This window comes from Cornus florida, unplaced genomic scaffold (genome assembly GCF_030987335.1).
Source record: "Cornus florida cultivar Cherokee Brave unplaced genomic scaffold, ASM3098733v1 CherokeeBrave_3.0.0_Hap2_Chr02, whole genome shotgun sequence".
Classification (NCBI taxonomy): Eukaryota; Viridiplantae; Streptophyta; class Magnoliopsida; order Cornales; family Cornaceae; genus Cornus; species Cornus florida.
The window spans coordinates 82,298,277-82,319,444 of NW_026775572.1; the positions used below are offsets into that span (position 1 = coordinate 82,298,277).

The window sequence follows — 21,168 nt, forward strand, 5'->3', positions numbered from 1 at the left end:
GAGCCTTGATGCTCCAACTGGTGAGCCTCCTTGAGAGCTTCCATGGCATCATTGCAAGATAAACATCGCAGATACGTACCATTGAGGGTTCGACAAAAGAGTTCACCTCCCCGAACCTCAAATCGTGCGGACTTCCTCTTGAGCTTTGCAGCAGCTTATTTATCATTTGGAAGGGTATCATATGCAAGGAAATCAATGAACGGACGACGCCAATCAACCATCTCAAGAATACAAGATTCGAACTCATCCATTACAGCCTGACATTGCGGGTAGGTGCGTTGCAAGGTATTGGCCTGAGCTACCATATCTGGCCAAAAATAACCCTGACGCTGGAGGCGCCGGTACAACGCCAAAGGCGTAGCACAGTGCTGCTCGTGAGTTGCTATGAGAGTTGCCTCAGCATCGCGAGGGCCCAAACATCTGGCCAACGTTCCGCATGGCAGGCGGAAGTAGAGCAGTCCCTGTAAGAGCTGGAATGGTTTCAATTGTGTGAGAGGTAGCGACCCTATCCGCTGTTTGAGCTGACTAATGATTGGGGCTCGCCAATCATTGTCCAGAACAGTTTGGGCCAGGAAAAGCTCAGCGATGATAACTGGACCAATACGTTTTGTGATACGGATCTCAGTCATGTCATCTATAATGGTTAGCTTCGAAGCTAATGTGGCGAGGGCATCTGGGTACCTGTTATTGGAACAAGGTACATGCAAGAAACGAACGGAGGAGAATCTCGCAAGGAGCTTTTAAATAATGGTACGATAAGATGCGAGCGAAGGTTCGCGTATAGCACACTCACCCGTTACCTGTTTAACAACCAACTTGGAATCCCCGCATACACATAAGCGCGAGATACCTTTGTCGAGGGCTACGAGGAGGCCAAGAATGAGTGCTTCATACTCAGCTTCATTGTTAGAACAACGAAAAGCCAGCTTGAAAGCCGCAGTGACCTACTGAGTTGGCAAGGTAAGAACAATGCCTGCCCTGCCACCCGTGCTAGTCGAAGACCCATCAAAAGCTAGTTTCCATTCGCCGTGACTGTCTGCAATGGCAGCCACCTGGAGTTCGTCAAGGAGTAATGCTTCATCGAGGGGCTTATGCCTCTGTTCGGGGAACTGCACGAGCATATCTGCTAAAACTTGGCACTTAATACCCTGCGGTGCATAACAGGTAATGTCAAACTCCAAAAGAGCTAAAAGCCATCGCGACGCCTTCCCTGAGATGATTGGCTCAGAGAGGAGGTGCCGATATAGGTCGCACTTTATGATTAAATGGATCCGATGAGCCATGAAATAATGCCTAAACTTCTATGCAGTGAAAACAAGGGCGAGGCAGTGACGCTTAATGGCTGAATAGCGAGCCTCAGCTTCGCGTACAAGGTGACTGAGATAATAGACTGGTCGTTCTTGCCCGTCGATTGTTTGCGCGAGAAGGGCCCTAATAAACTTGTCAGTTGAAGTGAGATAGAAAAGTAGAGGCTGTTCCCTAACAGGTGGGTGCATGGTGGTCGAGGAGGCAAGAATGGTCTTAATCTTCTCAAAGGCTGCTTGATGAGCCGCTGTCCAAAGGAATTTGGCATTGCCTTTGATCAAAGTGCTAAAAGGATGAGAGACTTCGGCGAGAGCTGGTATGAACCTACGCAAATACAAAACTTTGCCCAAAAAGCTTTTGAGCTATTTGAAGGAGCAAGGGCGGGGCATATCTGTGATTGCACGAGCTTTAGTGGGGTCGAGGTCGATTCCCTGGCGATGCACCGAAAAGCCCAAAAAATTGTCGCGACATACCCCAAACACATACTTAAGGGGATTCATGCATAGATTGTATATACGGCATCGCTCAAAGACGCGACGCAAATCGTGGAGATGATCCTCTCATCGTTTGGATTTCACGACGAAGTCATCAACATAATCTTCCACCGTGTGATGCAGTATATTGTGAAAGATGGCAGTCATGGCTCTTTGATATGTGGCTCCAGCATTCTTTAACCCGAAGGACATGACAGTGTAGTGGAAATTACCAAGTGGTGTCCCAAAAGCAGTCTTGTGGGCAACTCCTTCGGCCATCCGTATCTGATTGTAGCCGCTGTACCCATCCATGAAGGAAAAAAGTGAATGTCTGGCCGTTGCATCAACCAGCGTGTCAATGATAGGAAGAGGGAAATCATCCTTCGGGAATGCCTTGTTGAGATCGCGAAAATCAACGCAGATTCGAATTTGTCCGTTCTTCTTCTTCACAGGAACAATATTTGCCAGCCAAGTTGGATGTAAGATTGGCCTAATGAACCCTGCAACGAGTAAATTTTTGACCTCTGTCTTAATCTGAAGCTCGAGCTCAGGTCTATAGACGCGAGGTGCTTGTTTGACAGGGCGCGAGACTGGGATGGTACTGAGATGATGTGTCACGAGCTGGGGTTCAAGTCCTGGCATCTCGCTATAGGTCCATGCGAAGACGTCCGAGAATTCCTTCAGGAGGTAAATAAGGCCATCACGCAACGATGGGTCCAATTGCGAGGAGACGAAAGTTGCCCGTGGTTCTCGTCCTGTAGGGGCGAGATTAACTTCCTCAAGATCCGGCAGTTGCAGTGGCTCCTCCTTTACACTCGTAGGCTCAACAACTGGGCTCGCCAAGGCGAAGCCCGTACACCATCATAAGCGATAGACATATCGCCCATTCGGCAGCCTCACTCATTTGCACTCCCGCGGGGTAGCAGCTTCTGCACCGCGACGCGGAACATACGGCTGTGAAAGGTAAAAAATGCCTTGCTGTACCTCCTCCCACTTGGGTAGCAAAGTACGAATTATATGCGCCTCTGCTTCTTTATCCTCATCATCAGACTCATCAAAGAAGAGAGACTCAGTAAAGTGTGCCTCATGCTTGGCAAAAGGCTTATCAGAGCACGGAACCGTGACGACCTTGTTACCCAAGATGCCTTTGAAACATTGATGGTAGGTTGAAGCTACTAAGCCGAAACAGTGCATCCACGCTCGCCCGATGAGCACATGATAGGATGTATCAGCCTTGATGACATGGAATTTAGTGGGAGCTTGAAATCTACCAACCGCAAGATCAACATTTACATAGCCAAGAGTCATTGCCGAAACCATAGACCTCAATGGTTTCTTTGACAAGGACATCTTGGGGCAAACCAGCTTTCTGAAAGGTAGCCCAAGGCATGATGTTGATGGAAGACCCGTTATCGAGAAAAGCGCGCCAGAACTCCCTACCATTGAGTTGCACAGTGACATAAAGTAGACGATTCTGAGGGGTAGAGACCTTTTTGTCAGATTCAGAGAAAGAAATGGTCAATAGAGCCTGGTGAGAGGAGGGTTGACTTGACAAAGCGGCTGTACAGCACTCTTCCTCGCCGTATTGCGCTTGAACCTTTGATTGTGTGGGATTGGTTTCTTCAAACTCTTCATAATACGTGACCACAGCCACACCGCGATAACGAGGGTACGGATTGCGCCGCACATCCTTTGGCGCGGTCAACTCAAGATCACCACCCTCGAGCCGTTGTTGAAAAATTCACCTCAGAGTCCTGCATGCACTTGTTGGATGTGAAGTGGCTTGGTGGAAGATACAGAAATTTGGACTTGCACGATCCTGCGCCGTTGGCTCTTTGTGAGGGACGGGTAGCACGACTACACCATGCTTGACCCACTGTTCGAGAGTACTGGCAACTTCTTCCATACATACCAGGAATGGGGGAGGATCATTTATTCGCTTAGCTCGAGATCCCTTGGCCCTAACATCTGTCTCGTGACGCTTTTTGGCCTTATCATTGTGAGGAGCAACCGGCGTGTCCTTACGAGTGACCTGTCCAGCAACCTCTGTTTTGGGAGGTTTAAGATCTTTACAAATGTTCCGTATAGCTGTGGTGAGATCACTGAAGCTGTTGAGACCCAGATTGACCAAGTGTATCCTGTAGGTCTTAGTCATGCCTTGTATGCAAATATCAACCAGATCCCTTTCACTACTACCCTTGAAGCATTCCCTCGCACGGGTCTAGAAACGAGAAATGAACTTGAGGGGTTCCTCGTAAGATTCTTGCGTTTCTTTGGTGAGAGAGAGAATAGTGACCCTCTCGATGGCTTGACCAAACTTGTTATGGAACTTCTGGGAGAGTTGTTGCCAAGTGGTGACCGAGTTTGGCTCGAGACTACGAAACCATCTGTACGTGAGCCCGGTGAGAGACTTGGCGAATTCTCGCAAGCGTAGGATTTCGTCATGGCTATGTTGGCCTAAAGATTCCACGAATCTTTGCAAGTGCTCATCGGCATCCCCTTTGACGTCGTCATACTTGGGAAATTTTGGGATGATGTACCCCTGTGGGTATTGTGTCTGAGCCAGGCTTTTTGGGTACAGAGGCTCTGTCCGCAAAACTAACGCACGTGCAGCCGATGGGGCATGCTCTATAAAAAAATCACGTAGCATAGATTTAGTGACATATTCCAGGGAGGGGTTTGCCGGTGGAACTGTTTGAACTGGGGTGAGCTTTGGGGCTGCTTGGGCTTGCGTCGACGGATACCATAGCGGTGGCACGCGAGTAGACGAACTACCTGGCTGGTCATGCTCAGGAAGGGCCACTCTAGTGGGAGAAACAGTTATGGCTCGTGCACTCTGCCTGATCAAGGCTTCCAACCTATCAAGGCGGTCGTTAAGATCACGGTTGGACTGCAATAACTCCTCGTGAACAAAAGGGGCCACTGAACTTTCCGGCATTGTGATATGTGGTGCACGAGCATTGGAAGCATGTGACGATGCCTAGGATTGAAGAGGAACGCCACCACCACCACCAATAGAGGGCTCTGAATGGTGAGTCGGCGTATCTTGTGATTCCATCTGCTTGCACTGATATCCCCAGCAGAGTCGCCAAAATGTAGGGGTTCTTTTTTACTAGGTAATAAAATAGCAATAAAAAGAGATATTAGGAACACAAATACGAAGGAAAACAGAGGAAATGCTCAGTGTAGGAGGAAGAGAAGAAGACCAACTAACTCGATCAAGATGGTGGTAGGGCGAGTATATAGTATGATAGCTTTTCTTTTATTCAGGAGAGCTTGTTCTTTCCTCGTAAGACAGTGCCATTTATAGATCAAGATTTCATTGGCCATTATCCAATGGTCCCCTCTATGCATGGTTCCTCGTATGCATCACCCCCAATCCGGATTACGTGAGTAATCCTGAAGATTTAGGAGTCTGAAGGGTCTAATCCTTTCCTTGAGCCTTGTCCCATGTTACCATGTCACTTCTCCCCTAATCAGGGGCATTAAATGTTGCTTGGCCGTTCGGTTGGTCAAGCCTGACATAGCATTAATTGTGATTTTAAGGTTTGCTGTCACAACGTGTATAATCCCATCATCTTGTTAATTGGGCCTTACCGAGAGTGAAGGCACTTCTTGACTTCTTATCCACCAATCCAAGATCCTCCTAAGTTTTCCAAACATGGATTCCTATAACACAAAGATCCTACCTCATCTCATGCTAAGGAGCTTCGCTCTTTCAGGATAGCATCGTCTGGCATAACACCAGGATTCGGGATACTCGAGACTTGATAGGCCTAGTGTGGCGCCAGGATTTGGAATGCTCGAAGATCAGCTTCTTGAGGCTTACTGGGCTTGGGGCGATACCAAGGCTTAAAGCGCTCGAGATTTGATCTTTCGAGGCATGAAGGCCTAGAGCGATGCCAGGGCTTAGAGTGCTTGAGATTTGATCTTTCGAGGGTTGGGGGCCTGGAGCGATACCAAGGCTTAAAGTGCTCGAGATTTGATCTTTCGAGGCTTGAGAGCCTGGAGCGATGCCAGGGCTTAAAGCGCTGGAGATTTGATCTTTCGAGGCTTGAAGGCCTGGAGCGATGCCAGGGCTTAAAGTACTCAAGATTTGATCTTTCGAGGCTTGAGGGCATGGAGCGATTGTGATACCCCCGGATTTCCGAATGCGGGTTGGCCAGGCCCACGCCCGAATACCCGAGGATATCAAAAACAAATCGGCAATAAACGAACACAGAGTACAAAAAACATAAAGAAGAATAAATAAAATGCTGACAAGAAACTAAAATGATAATCTAATAATAAATCTCATAATATATTTCCATTAATTAATAAATTCTTCTGATACAACTGATCCTCCAAAATATAACTCGGGAATCCATATTGTGTGGACTCCTAGAAAATCCAAACTAAACAAATGACAGCAATAACTGTCTAAATCAGGAAACTGAATCATAAAGGAACTCCTATGCAGCATCGGAAGAATGAGGTAGACTGATCCCCGCTCAGCACGAACAACCTCTACTCCTAACAAACTCCTGAAAAATAATGGTGGGTTAGGCCCACAAACAAGTTCTACTTTACTACAGTTCAAGCAGAGATACGATACACGTATACATCCTAGTCAATCCAACAATAATTAGTAGTCCGTATATATATATACACACACTAAAGGAATATCACTAGGCTATAGGGTTGTCTCAACCTAAATAGTAGGCAACATGCAAAACGCACATATAGTGGGCATGAGTACCTAGACCTACCAGGGTACACAACTACACTATATCTAGCTACACATCCCTGGCGATATACGCGCCCTAACCACTGATCCTGAGACTCAAGCTCATATCATGGTACCATACTTATATATATATAATTTAGTAACCATCCTATTCAGTATAAATTAATCATCTATAAGTCATTCAACTTGTTCAGCTGACCTGACTTGAATATAAGTAGGACTTAACATTTTAGTTAATCCATTCCCTTATATAATAAATTAATCCTCTATAAGTCATTCAACTTGTTCAGCTGACCTGACTTGAATATAAGTAGGATTTAACATTTTAGTTAATCCATTCCCTTATATAAAATAGGTAGGACTTAACTGATAAGTTAATCTGTCCCTAGAATGCTACCGTCCCATACCGGTGCATTAAACTGCACAATCCAACAATTAATGTAATGATTAAGGAAATACATCAAACAATCTAAAAATAACTATGATAATATGATATCAAGTTATCACAAAATAGGAATGACTTATTATTTATTTAAGCTTCCTATATCATATGTCATACATAAACTGATTCTTATACATATGATGATATTTTATTATATCGTCAAATAAGTATTCTCCATATCCAATTCATCCTACATATTTAATCTCAATTGCTAAAATATATTAAAAGATTAAATTCATTCGTTTGTTTAAAACATTCAAATAGCAAGCATCATTATGATTGAGTCTATTTAAATTTATTTAAACCCAAACTTAGTTCCTATTTAATGTTCAGGAATCCTAGGCATGTTTCTACATTCTATCATTCCATAGATATGAAAAATACATAATGTAAACATATAAAAATTCACACCGAAAATCAAATCAAAATCATGCACTTATCAATTCATAACACAAGAACAGATATGAACCAATTTCATAAAACCTATATTCTAATCCAATTAAATATGCATAATTATTTAATTTTATGTGTTTAATAAATCTTGGAATTTCCTAGGCATGCATAGAAACATGAATCAAAGGGAAAGAGATAAAAGAAGAACTTGCCTTAAACTTTCGGATCGAAAATTAAATTTCTTCTTCCTTAATCTTCTCTCTATATGGTTTTTTTCCTCCTTCCTTCATTTTCCTCCTTCTCTCTCTAACTCTCTCTCTCTAGAACATATCACGTGAATATTTTTAACCCCTTTTTACAACTTATAGCTATATATTTATAGGCTAAATAAAATAACCCTAACCCTTTTCCCAATCCAAGTTAACTTAAAAAAAAATATATTAAAATATTAAAAAAGTAAGTAAAATATATTACGTATATAATTTATGTATATCTTTATTAAATAAATAAATTATACCCATCTCATTATTTATTAATGGATTATCCAATAATACTAAAGTTACCATAATATTATAAAGTAACTTAAAACATAACACGTATCAAATCTACTTATATTTTTATTATTTAAATATAAAACATATACATCAAATTAAATATTACTACCCAAGTTACCATAAAAGTAATTAATAAATTACTTTCCCTTTTATATATATTAAAAAGGTAAGTAAAATATGTTACGTATATAATTTATGTATATGTTTGTTAAATAAGTAAATTATACACATTCCATTATTTATTAATGGATTATCCAATAATACTTAAGTTACCATAATATTATAAAGTAACTTAAAACATAACACGTATCAAATCTATGTATATTTTTATTATTTAAATATAAAACATATACATCAGATTAAATATTACTACCCAAGTTACCATAAAAGTAATTAATAAATTACTTTCCTTTTTATATATGTATATAATATATATCTATATATATACATACACAACTATCCATAGGTAATTCATACACATCCAACCTCCTATCCAAGTAGTCCATGGGACCCAATTGGTTGGCCCATTACTACTAACCATAACCATAAAAGAAAAATAAAATAAAATAATAAAAGAAAAGAAAACATTTAATTTACAATTAATCAAAACACCATTTAAGCACATAATCTAATTAAACAATTAACACATAGACAAATACAAATAATATATAGGCACATAATCAAATAATCAAGTAATACCTAATTCAATTAAACGCATAAGTAATTAGTCAAATAATCAATTAAATAATTAAAAATACAATTAAAACAAATAAATAAATACTGAGACTATCCTTTTAAAATTAGGGGTATTACAGCGATGCCAGGACTTAAAGTATTTGAGATCTGATCTTTCGAGGCTTGAGGACCTGGAGTGATGTCAGGACTTAAAGTACTCGAGATTTGATTTCTCGAGACTTAAGAGCTTAGAGCGATGCCAGAGCTTTGAGTGCTCGAGATTTGATCTTTCGAAGCTTGAGGGCCTGGGGCGATGCCAGGGTTTAGGGTGTTCAAGATTTGATCTTTGGAGACTTTTGACTTTTCAACTTGCCATGAAAAGTTTAGCTAGGGTTGTATTGACTTGTCAACGTGTCACATCAGCGTCTGATAAGTGACAACACAAATATTTCCCCTCATTTTACTGGGTTGGTGCTTTTAGTAATCGTCTGTCTTCTTCTTTTTTATTTATTTATTTTGGGTGTCTAGTCCTCTTTGACTTTGGATTCCATTGTTAGTGATTTATACAACAGTAGCCATGAAAAAGAGAAGGAATTTAACTGAGGTGGGCGACAAAGAAGCAGAGAAGTCTGACTATGAACAAATTCAGATATCGGATTGTTCGTTCATAGATCTTCCAAGTCCTATAGTGGTCGATATTCTACTAAGACTGGGTGTAAAGAGTATTCTCATTTGCAACTGCGTGTGCAAAACTTGGCGCAGTATTATTCTGGATCCTCAGTTTGGCAAGCTGCAATTCGAGCAAGCAGAGCCTTGCCCTCTACTTTGAACGGAATTGGATATAAGGCCCTCAACACGTGTGTCAAGAACTCTTTACTTGGTTGAGCTTGAAAATTTCCACAATTCGAAGGGCGCTGTTAACATGAAGCTCGAAACCAAATTGAAGATCCCATTGCACAATCCTGAAATGTTGCTCGACAGTGAAGGAGTTGATGCCCAAATGTGTTGCCTCCCTAAGGGCCCAAATGGAGTTAAGAGGAAACGCTGCATCAAAGTTAGACCTAATCATCACAAATTCAAAATTGTGAATTCATGCAATGGTTTTCTTTGCTTGTCTGACCCATGGGGTCAATGTAATGACTCTATTGTTGTGTGTAATCCAATCACAGGTGAATATGTAAACCTTCCAGTGGCTGTGGATGATTGGAGTAACGGGAATTGCAAATATATCGTTAGTTGTGGGTTGGGCTTCAATCCAAGAACTAACCAATACAAGGTGATAAGAGTAGTTAATCAATACAGTCGCAATCCCATTACCGGCAAGGAAGAATGTGACTGTACTAAGGCTGAGATACACACTTGGCTCAGGGTCATGGGAAAGCTTGGGCGATGTTCCCTATTATAAGCTAGCATTTCCAACCTATTTGAAGGGAGCTCTTTATTGGTTCCATAATGACATGAACACTTCAGTTTAAATAGTTTCTTTTAACCTTGATGACGAGCAGTTCCAATCAGTTCCCTTTCCTTCTCATGAAAGTGATGACACGGTTGGTTTGAGCACGATTGCTAATGTGTCCATGGGAGTATTACAAGGCTGTCTATGCATTTGTGATGCCTCCGACAGTAATTCTTTTATTCATGTATGGATTATGAAGAAACATGGTGTTCAACAATCTTGGACAAAAATCTTATCTATCGATACCCTATATGATGAGAGGTTGTCTAACTGTTTATATCTGCCAATGAATTCCCTAAAGGATGGGGCAATATTGATGTTTAATTATTCTGAAAGTGCTCTGGTTTGTTTTGACCCTAAAACATCAAAATTCAAATATCTTGGAGTTCATGGGGTTAAATCAGAATTCGATGCAATTGCTTATAGTCCAAGCTTCATTTCACTTAAGGATGCTGTTGTTGGAGATAATGTGGTGGTGCTGAATATAAGTTCAAGGTAAATATGTGCTTGTTCGTAATTTACAGTCACTTTAGCACTAAAAAAAATAACTAAAAAGTTTAATGATGAAATCTTATTCTCACTTTTTGTTGTATTTCATCCATAGACATTGTAGATTATGAGAACATAGATAAATATTTGCAAGTGATAATCAAACTTTTTGTCCATGCTTATAAAAGTGGGAAATATTTAATGGAATATTGGATATAGATGAATTTGTAAGAACAATTTCAATGCACAGTTTTTTTGGACTGAATCTAAAATTAAACTGGCTTAATTGTAATGGTGTTTTTTTCTTGATTTTATTTTTATATTTTTATTTTTTGTTGTTCAATTTTAGGTAACTCCACTGCAAAGTTTCTTTCATACTAAAACTCAAAGTAACTTGTCTGTGATTGAGATTATTGAAATAAATGTTAAGTCCACAACTAGATTTTTTTTCTCTATAATATCTTTCCACTGGTCATTAACAAAATGTGCAAGTCAGATGAGTCAAAACACTGTCACGTTCCACTTGTCATTTATACATTTGATGCAATATTTCCTATACATAAATCAGAGTGCGCATACTTTGGCCCCCAAAACTAATCTGACAAATGTTCTGATTTGCACCCTATTGTGAGGTTGTTTGACCTTCTTAAAGAATAAGCCATAACAAAACAATTAACTAGAGCTGCACAATTGCTATTGCTCTCCTGTCTTAGTTTTCAAAGTGTATAGGATATTTGTTCTTACCGTTTGGACATGAAGATTAGCTAAAACATCTGAAAGCTGCTAATGTGTGCGTGCACGCACAAAAAATCCGATAGTGATTCAAATTAACTGCCCTTTACTGACAGGAAGTTTCTACTAAACTAATTGGAAGATTACATGAAGTTGAGAGTTTTGATTCAGTTTTTTATTCGTTCTTGTTTGGATTCTTTGAACATTTTAATTTAATTAGCTAAAACATCTGAAAGCTGCTAATGTGTGCGTGCACGCACAAAAAATCCGATAGTGGTTCAAATTAACCGCCCTTTACTGACAGGAAGTTTCTACTAAACTAATTTGAAGATTACATGAAGTTGAGAGTTTTGATTCAGTTTTTTATTCGTTCTTGTTTGGGTTCTTTGAAGATTTTAATTTAATTAGGATTTCGTTTTTGTGTATGGCTTCTATAACTTATTGTTTCCAGGTTGAATAAAGAGTACCAGATCAATTTGAGCATTGGTATGTTTGCTCTATGGATCTTATATTTGATGCACATTGTTCCTCCCTCTTATCAATTTCCCTTTTTACCTCGATGATGCTAATTTATTTCTTCTTTCTTTCTTTCTTTTTTCCATGCTTATATAATGCGCAATAATTCATTTTATCTTTATGTGAAGAGATTTTAATCCTTACCGGTAAACAATGCAGATTTAGAGTTATGGCCTTATGTGCTTCACATGACGTCAAGGTTAGTTTAAAACTTTAAATACAGTTGGAAAATACAGAAATGGGAAAATAAAAATGAAACAACAAATAAAGGGGAAACAAAAAAAAAAAAATTCAAACTACATCAAGAACTAGACCTCATGTGATTCTGCCCCTTATTACGTGTTGTTATCCGTATTCTTTATTCTCCTCTTCTTTCTTCCTTGTACACTTCTTTATATCAATTTGGTTCATGTCAAAGTGGAGATGAGACTGCATTATCTTATTACACCATCAACATTTACCAGTGCTTTCATTCATTTCCTTGCTTCCCCTTTGTAAAAAATTGTAGTCATACTAATGACAATAATAATATAATTTGTTCTTGGATGTAAAATAAAAGGGCTAAAATAAACCAAGTTGCAGACTGTTAGCGGAATAATATTTTTGATAAGAGTGAGTCCACTAAAAAGCAACTGAACGAGATGCATCCCATGCACACACTGCAGATACAGTAGAAATGAAAGAAAAAAGCAGGATTCAATTGATTAATCTAAATTTGCTATGTATATAGAGATATGTATATATATGTATATAGTTAAATGTAAGGACTGAAGATTGTATAGATGGCGTGCACTATATATTTTAGAAATGTGATATTTTAGAAAGAGATTGTTGATTCTCAAGTTTTCTAATACAGGCCAATTGGTAACCGGGGGAAATTCTGGAGACACTACAAAAATTAGTCTTGAATTGTCTTAGCATGCAGACTCTAGATTCACTATCAAACATTCAATGAAAGAGATTGTTGATCTTTTCACAACTTTAGGTACGGTGATTAGATGAATTAACAAGTCCAGCAATGATAAAATGGATGTTTAAGGTGAGGTTGTTTGAAGGAGTCTATTCTTTTGGGTAAAGACTATTTTGATTAATTCTTTTTCTATTTTTAGGTTTACTACTTCACTCTTTTCTTTTCTTTTCTTTTTTTTCCTTAAAAATATCTTATTCTTTTTATTTTCATAAGAAAAAAATATCTCAGCCTTCCCATTAGTGGTTTATCTCTTTTATGATTAATAATATTTGGTTTATTCAAAATATAAGAGATTGATGTATTAATATTCCATAAACAAACTGTTTTCTAAAAAAATGTCTTATCTGTATTGCGGTGTTGTAATAAGAGGCTTTTTTACTTGGGCAATAGTCATAGTTGAAAATTGCTAATATTAAATCTATATGGTTTGGCTTATTGGTGTGGAAATTTTCTAGGAAATCCTATCTTAGCTTTAAATTAGTCATGCAAGTTGTTTCACAAAAAAGTATATAAAAGAAAGCAACATAGCACTCAAGAAGTTACAGCGAATTATTTGAAGTTAATATAGTTATTCAAAACAAAAAGTCTTTCTGTGAAATATTGCTCAGAGAGAATTTTAATGTTACATTTATGTAGTTCTGGTTTTATGTAAGTGCCAAGTGTTTTACTCATGGTGGCTATAATATATAATGAACCATAGATGGTGAAACTGAAGCTCAAAGAATTGTAACTACTACTGCAATTATTGTGTGGATTGCATGAAGAAATGGGAAATATTTATTCAGAAGATCTTTATTGCTATTTATTTGCAGATTACGCTCTTATATTATGAATCTTGATGTAGGTGTGCAGAAATCAAAGTGCAGGGAGAGTCTAGACCTCTTTCGTTGGTGGAAGAACGGAGCTATTGCTCATCATCAAACTAGTCTGATGATAATAACTGGTGGAAGCCGCACTGATGATGGATGGCAAGTTCCACGAGTTAGAAATTTCGCTTCCTTTTAGTAGTTTTTGTGCACTTCTTTATGGTTATGGAAAGACGGTATTGAATACTTGGCTCAGTACGCCACAAGACACAATCCTAATTTTTGTGGAGCTGGGACTTCTTGAAATTTCTTAGGTGAATGCAAAACATATTGTCAACAAAATTAGAAAATGCAGCCATATCTTTCTCATGCTTTGCATAGGATCTACTAGGAACTCATCAGAAAAGTTACAATTCGAACATATTTACACGATTATTCTAAAATTTGGGACAATTAATAGTTTATTGCTTTCATCTATCTATACATGAATGGACCAAACTCTGTTATAGTTTATTGCTCCAATTCAAGTTGACATGCTCCCTTGAAACGAAATCGTTATAGGAACATGTTTTTGTAGCTTTAGCTATTCTGATTTGATCATTGACTAATGTAAACTACCTTCTAGTAAAACAAACAAAAGAAAACTTAAAAATTGCAGCTATTGACTTTGTAATCAAACCGACCAACATTAGTCCTAATAATCTAACTTGATTGTCCCTTTAGTTGATTTTCTTAGTGACACCAAGTATTTCAGACTTCCACTTGTACCATTTTGGGGTGTAGCAGTGCCTGTGTATTGTTTACATTCAACTCCGTACTGTGTCCTCCGTGCTGAAGGATGCACTGTCTGAGAGACACAAAAGGGAGAGATAGAACAAGTAAAACAAGAAGACGTCATAATTAGAAAAATGTCTCTTTGCGTAATGGGTTTTTATTGAAAGTTTTTTTTTTCTTTTAACTTGCAACAATATTCTCGTAGTTACATCTGAACTGTAAAAAGGAAGATTATGTTAATATTCATCCTCCTGTATGACAATTTGCCAGGACACAGAAAAATGTATTCCCCGACTTGATGTCCTACATTTAGCATGGCTTGCTTCTGTTTGGATCTGCAAGTGGATAGTAGAGAGCATTTGGCCATTTTGTCACTGGAGTTATCGATGTTTTGTTGGAAAGTGGGGGAAATAAGTAATGATTCAAACTCACCATTTTGTGAATATTGTTCTTGTTATGTGAATTCTTGGGTATTTGGGCTGATTGTGATAAGAGGATGTGCCTTGTAGTGTTGTTACATGAATTTCATGAATTGGTGCTTCAAAGAATTGGAGATTCTAAATCAGTATTGACGCGGGTTCGAAACTTTGATAGGGTAGAATTTTTCTTCCGTGTACCGAAGAGGATGATACAGGAAATGAGAAGTTGAAATAGGGGACACTAAAAATTTTGGCATCACATTCAGACACTTGTTATCCCCGTTGCACAGTTCTCTGAACTGCATTTAACATACCAAAGCCTTGTGCATTTGAGCTCCCGTGGCATTTGAGAACATCTTCATTTGATCCTTCTTAATCATGCTATGAAGCCCTCACTAGAATATGCCCCCCTAACATTTCCCACTCATCTCAAGAGGTTGCTGTTTCTGCAACTCAGTAGGGCTTGCAGGTTCCTCATTTCAAGTACTGTTCTGTCTAGTTTTTTGACCGCCCTCGTAGAAATGCTCCCAAAACATGCTTCCTTTGCCACTTCAGAAGCATGAATAGGGACTCCACCATGTAGAACTCTGTTCCTATGATTCCAAATACTCCAAATAATTGAGGTGAAAAAACATCTTGAAACTTTACTCCTCGGAGTAGATTATGAAAATGAGTGACAAACCATTCTGTGTCAGCTGCTAAAGCGTGAATTTCCATTACCTCCCATTTGTATAGCTCAGCAAACCATTCCCACACTAGCCTAGCAAAGCCGCATGTCCAGAACAAATGGTTATTTGTGTCTGGTCCACAGAAGCAATCGTGGCAAATCAAAGTGTGTATCAAACCTTGTCTCCGCAGATTTACAAGACTTACTGGCCTGCTGCGAAATCAGGACTGCACAGACAGAGACTCCGGGCCTACTGCCATTCCAAACCGAAGAAAACTATGGAACCAAATTACTGTGATGTCTGCTAAGATTCCAGGCCACCTTGAAACAGAATTGGCCATCTTTCCATTGCCCTTCATCTTCGGAAGCCGTATTTGCATTATCAGTTAACCAATGCTATGGAATTTTCCACTCCACACCCTGCCTCATAACGCGAACTGTATCCCCAGCTTGAAAACCTGAAATGAGTCTTCTCACTCCATACCTCTGTTGCAGGGAGATGCCATGAAACCGGGAATCATAAAATAAGCTGAACAGAGGATTAGCTGTAGAAAAATAGATTTCTTTATGATGACTTGAAACATCCTAACATTTCTCATGGAAGATAAAGTCATTATGAGTTCTCCAAAGATAACATCAAATGAAACAAGCCAATACAACCGATACACTTCTTCCCCATTTATTTTGCAAGCTTTTAGACATGTTTCAACTAGCTCCACATGTTTTACATGTTGCATCATCTACACCCTCTCAATTTTCACTTTTCTATATATTCATAGAAAATGCGTAGTGTGTATCAGGAAGTTCCTCCTCACCAACGTAGAGGCATCTGTATCGTGCCAAATCAATAATGGTTGTTATTTTTTCAAATCTTTTTGACAAGACTGGTTCTCGAAGATAAACATTCTTCTCTCAGCTTTTCTAGACGAATGCTATGTTGTGAAGTTATAGGGTTAACAGTATACAATTGAGCAAAGAGAATAGCCTATCAATCAATCACCACATCCAAAATTCAACCCCCGTCGCATATAAATGTCCGATTTATCTTTAGGCACGCAGCTGGCCTCCAACTTGTGGGATAAGCTCGAGTGGGTTTTTACTTGAGGAAAAATCGTGGTGCACTCAATGGATGGTTTCCACCCAAAAAACACTCCATTCCGATAAAAAAACAGACTTGTCAAACTGTTCAAATTATGTAAGAGAATCGAAGTTCTTTCTGCAGCTGAGTTCCCTAATGATCGTCTCTTGTTGTGCAGCCTCAAAATGTAATAATATTTTATAGTTCAATGAATTCTCTTTGCTTGCCTTGAAATAAAAAATAAAAAAATCAAGTTACATTATCAAAGTTATATATATTATCATAGTCATAGCCATAGGTTTACAACAATAATTTTAGTTCAGTTAGCTGGTTAGCCCCAGTTTTACTTGGTTGTTGTAATCTTCACAGTCACTTCAATTTTTTTTTTGTATGATTTTTCACTTTACATTTTGTTTCTGTGTTCAAAGGGTAAACGAATCCCACATTGATAAAATATAATATAACATATATCTTAATAATAAAATTTTTTGCAACTTATGATTGCCAGGCTCAGTGGCGTGAGCTTGTAACCTAGTGGGCATTAAAATGGTTGTTTGTAGTGACTGAGCTCGAGTGCAAGTGGGTGAGGTGGTTCCCTCCGGGTTAGAGAGGGCCAACCCACCATGGGTTGGATAGCCAACCAAAAACCACTCTGGATCAGGGCTTAAAATGGAGGGGCCCCACAATCATAGGAAAAATGAACCCCCATTGGTTGCAAATAGATGAACAGGTGCACCATACCTGGCGTGCCAGCCGGAGAACTTGGTCCCACACACAACCACTTTTTAATGCTATTTTTTTTTTTTTTTTTGGTCTGAGTTACAGAAATTTTACAAGATGAGCTTGTAATTTAAATCACAAATAAACAATTCATTGATTAATTTGTATGACCACCGAAAAACTTTTTTTTAATGATTTTTCACTTTACATTTTGATTTCCTTAATTACCTCCCCAGGAAAGGAAATAATTTTTTTTTTGCCTTTGACATAAGAAAATAAGATAAATCAGAAATTTTCATTCCTTTGACACAAGAAAATAGATAAATCAAAAAAATTTATCCCTTCAAATATAATCTAAAAATGCCAAACAAATAATACTAGATATTATATATTTCTTTTCCCTTCTATTCAACTAAACAGAATAAGAAACGCAATCCCTTCACATCATTTCTTGTTTTTTTCCCTTTCATTCAATTTTCTTTCTACCAAACAGAAACGTAAAACAAAAAAAATAATATTAAAAACCAATCGTAAAACAAAAGAAATAATAAAAAAAGGAGTCTATTTCATGAATTTTGTTTTGCTGTTCAATTCTTTTTTTTTTCCGTCACCTTTTTCATTTTTCCTCATGTTCACTGCTCTAGACGCTGTATCAAATGAGCATTAGGCCATAACATTAACCCGTATGATACGATCCTATAATCTCTCATCTTCAAAAAGGAAGTTGAGTGTTTCGGTTCTTGTAATCCATATGCATGTTTGTTTCAACTTTAAAGAAATAAATTAATATTTGTGCCATGGTTCTCTCTCTTTCTTCTTCTTCTTCTTCTTCTTCTTTATTTTTTATTTTATTTTATTTTATTTTTTTTGTGACAAGTTCAGATCGTTTCGTGGTGTTTTTTTTTTTGTTTTTTTTGTGACAAGTTCAGATCGTTTCGTGGTGTGTACAACCCCTTGGCCCCTTGGCTCCTTTCAGCTTGATTCTACATAATTCACTAAAATAATGCTATAGAAGATTTGCCTGTTTGATTTCTTAATTCAGCAGAACATTATAAGTAATTTTTAAAAATAAGTTTGTTTAATAAAATTTTTGAAACATCCCCTTTGCATAGTTTCTTACTGAAGATTGGCCAAGCGGTAGTAGGTGTTCCCCCAGGGGGCTTAGGGGTCTGGGCTGCTAAGGGGATTGCTTTTGCTAGGGGTAGTGGGGCCAATTTGGTTTAAGCAAACCCAATAAATTTCTCATGACTACTCTACCCTCATATAATCGCATTATCTCTTTTAGGGTTTCTGTTTGCGATTTCTCTAGGGTTTTTGTTACTTTTTCATGATAGAACAAATTCGTAAAAAATATTTTACCTTGACGGAAGTGACTTCAGATCTACGCAACAACGAGTTGTTCGATTGTGGCCGGATCTGACGGATTTAGAATTCGGAGAATTCAGATCTCGTCAACCGTAAGCATAATTCGGAGAATTCGAGACGGGTGTGGGAATTCCATTCTTATTCTTTCATATATAAAAAAAAATCCTTCCCATTCAACCATAGAGGGCAGTGGCCAGTTCAAGCACAGAAGGCAATAGAGTCCGGAAAAAGTAAAAAAAAAAAAAAAAAGTCAATCACAGTGGCAATCTTTCCAATTCAAGCTCCGACCTCGCCGACTACATCTCTCTGTAAATTCAATCGAAAAGAACAACTCTTTCTACACCAACAGTCAAAATCAACCCAGAACGTCATTTGCGTTGGCTATGTTTTTAAGCCATGGACCATTGTAGCACGTCTAAATAGGTAAGTTACGTTTGCGTGCATAGTCGTTTCCGGGCAAAACCTCATCGTTTGTGTTTTGAGCTTACTCGCTCAGGAAGAGCGAGGCCGTAGTTGGATGTTTTGGCAATGACGTTATAAGGGAATTCTTGGTGAATGTACTTCATTTCAAAAGGGAGTACGTCAGGGACGACATTACAAGCATCGCTAGATGGAAAACACCATATTGGACTGCCTGGGTTGACGTGCCAAATTTTGATTATTATCATCGTACACTGGGTGGCATAATGAAAAGAATAATAGAAGAGTGGGTTAGACCCATGAGCAAGTTCTAATCTAATTGTAATCCATACAGTAACCCGATACACAGATACACCCTAGATACCTCACAATATTTATTTAGTCCTAATCCCAAATCCTTGAATAAATTTACAGAATTAAAATCCAAAATAGCCCAGGAGCTTGACAGGCCCGCATCCAGATATACACAGATGTCAGTGGCCCATGAGTCAGTTTTTGACATACATTATTTGTCCAGAACGGTGCTTAAGTACTTGGCAATATAAGAACTAAGTATTATTTATTAATTATTATTTTTATTAAATATAGTTGTAGGTCTTTATATTTTGAAAGCGATGCAAGAAAATCACACCATTAACTTGCATAAAGTTAACTGAAACTTGTAATAATTCCCAAAAAATAATAATAATAATAATTAATAGCTGGATATAATGTGAATTTATTTGTTATTTTATCTGTACTCTTAAAAAGAAGCCAAAATTTTAAGGGTAGAGAAGGTTACTTATCGCTTATCGCAGAAGACCTGGGTTTAAAAAATAACTTTTTAATGACTACTCTACTCTTATATAGACTACTCTACCCTCATATAATTATGTTATCTCTTTTAGGGTTTCTCTCTATCTAATATATTTTAAACACGTATATAGCCTTTTGGTTATCATTTAAATTGATTTACTATAGAAAACAATTATTTATATAACAAAATTTTATTCAATTTAACGTACTTTCTTTAATATTTTTAACACCATTTTTATACACTCCCCATTTTTATATCCTACATAAATATTATGTAATTATTTATATGATAGAATTCTATTCTCGAATTGTCTTTCATGTACTTTCTTAACATTCTTTTCAATACCCTACCGTGTAATCCAAAACCCATATATTTTAAATTTTACTTTCTTTTAATCTTTTGTAACATTCGTTTTTATATTCAAAACCTATATATTTTAAATTTTTATTGATTATTTATATAATAGAATTATTATTATATTTTTTCTTGGTAATCGTGGGTGTCCGGGTCAGCTTGCGCTCACCTTGACTAATTCCACGAGGTCCTGAAAATACATAATAGAATTATGTTTTTAGATAAGAATTCTTTTTCACTTTCCTTAATTTTTGTAACATATTTTTTAATACCCTACATAAATATTATGTAATTCAAAATACATATTTTAAATTTTACTTTCTTTAATTTCTGTAACACCATACCTATATAAATATTATGTAATCCAAAACCTATAGATTTAAAATTTCCATCAATTATTTATATAATAAAATTTTATTCCTAAATAAGAATTTTTTTTCAAATATTTTCTTTAATCTTTGTAACACTCTTTTCAATACCTTACCTAAATATTATTCAACCCAAAACTCATATATTTTAAATTTTATTTTCTTTAATTTTTTTAACACCTTTTCAATACCATACATAAATATTATGTAATACAAAATCCATATATTTCAAAATTTCATATTTATTTATTTCATTTAGTGAATGTGGTTGTTTTATTAACATTTTTGTATTATAAATATAAAATTGTTATGAGTATCAGATATTGAGGGCAAAAATATAATATGTACAATTTTCAGACTTCAGTTTTTGTATATAACAAACAATCTTAATGAATTCAGTACTTAAAATTAAAATGTTATCAAACAGGTTTTTAAATTATTACATTTAGCGTTTAAAGTTTCAGTGCTTAAAATTCAGTACTTAAAATTTTCAGTTTTATCAAACACCTTTTAGAGGATCATCTCCAATATTGTGTCTCTAACTATCTCTACTAGCCAAATATTATGTTAATTTGAACAGTTCGATTACTTAGCGCACAAAGAACAAAAAAATATAAATAAACAAATAAATAATGAATACTTTTGCATTTTTTTTTTTCTTTCTATTTTC

General features: G+C 37.2%; 1 protein-coding gene across 1 annotated transcript; it reads right to left on the reverse strand.

The window, feature by feature from the left end:
• Positions 1-1,301: 1,301 nt before the first annotated feature.
• On the reverse strand, positions 1,302-1,827 carry LOC132296469 (uncharacterized). Its single transcript, XM_059794669.1, has 2 exons — positions 1,823-1,827; positions 1,302-1,629 (listed from the first exon to the last, which is right to left on the reverse strand). Exons 1-2 carry the CDS (start codon positions 1,825-1,827, stop codon positions 1,302-1,304), a joined length of 333 nt encoding a protein of 110 aa, XP_059650652.1.
• Between the last annotated feature and the right edge of the window lie 19,341 nt (positions 1,828-21,168).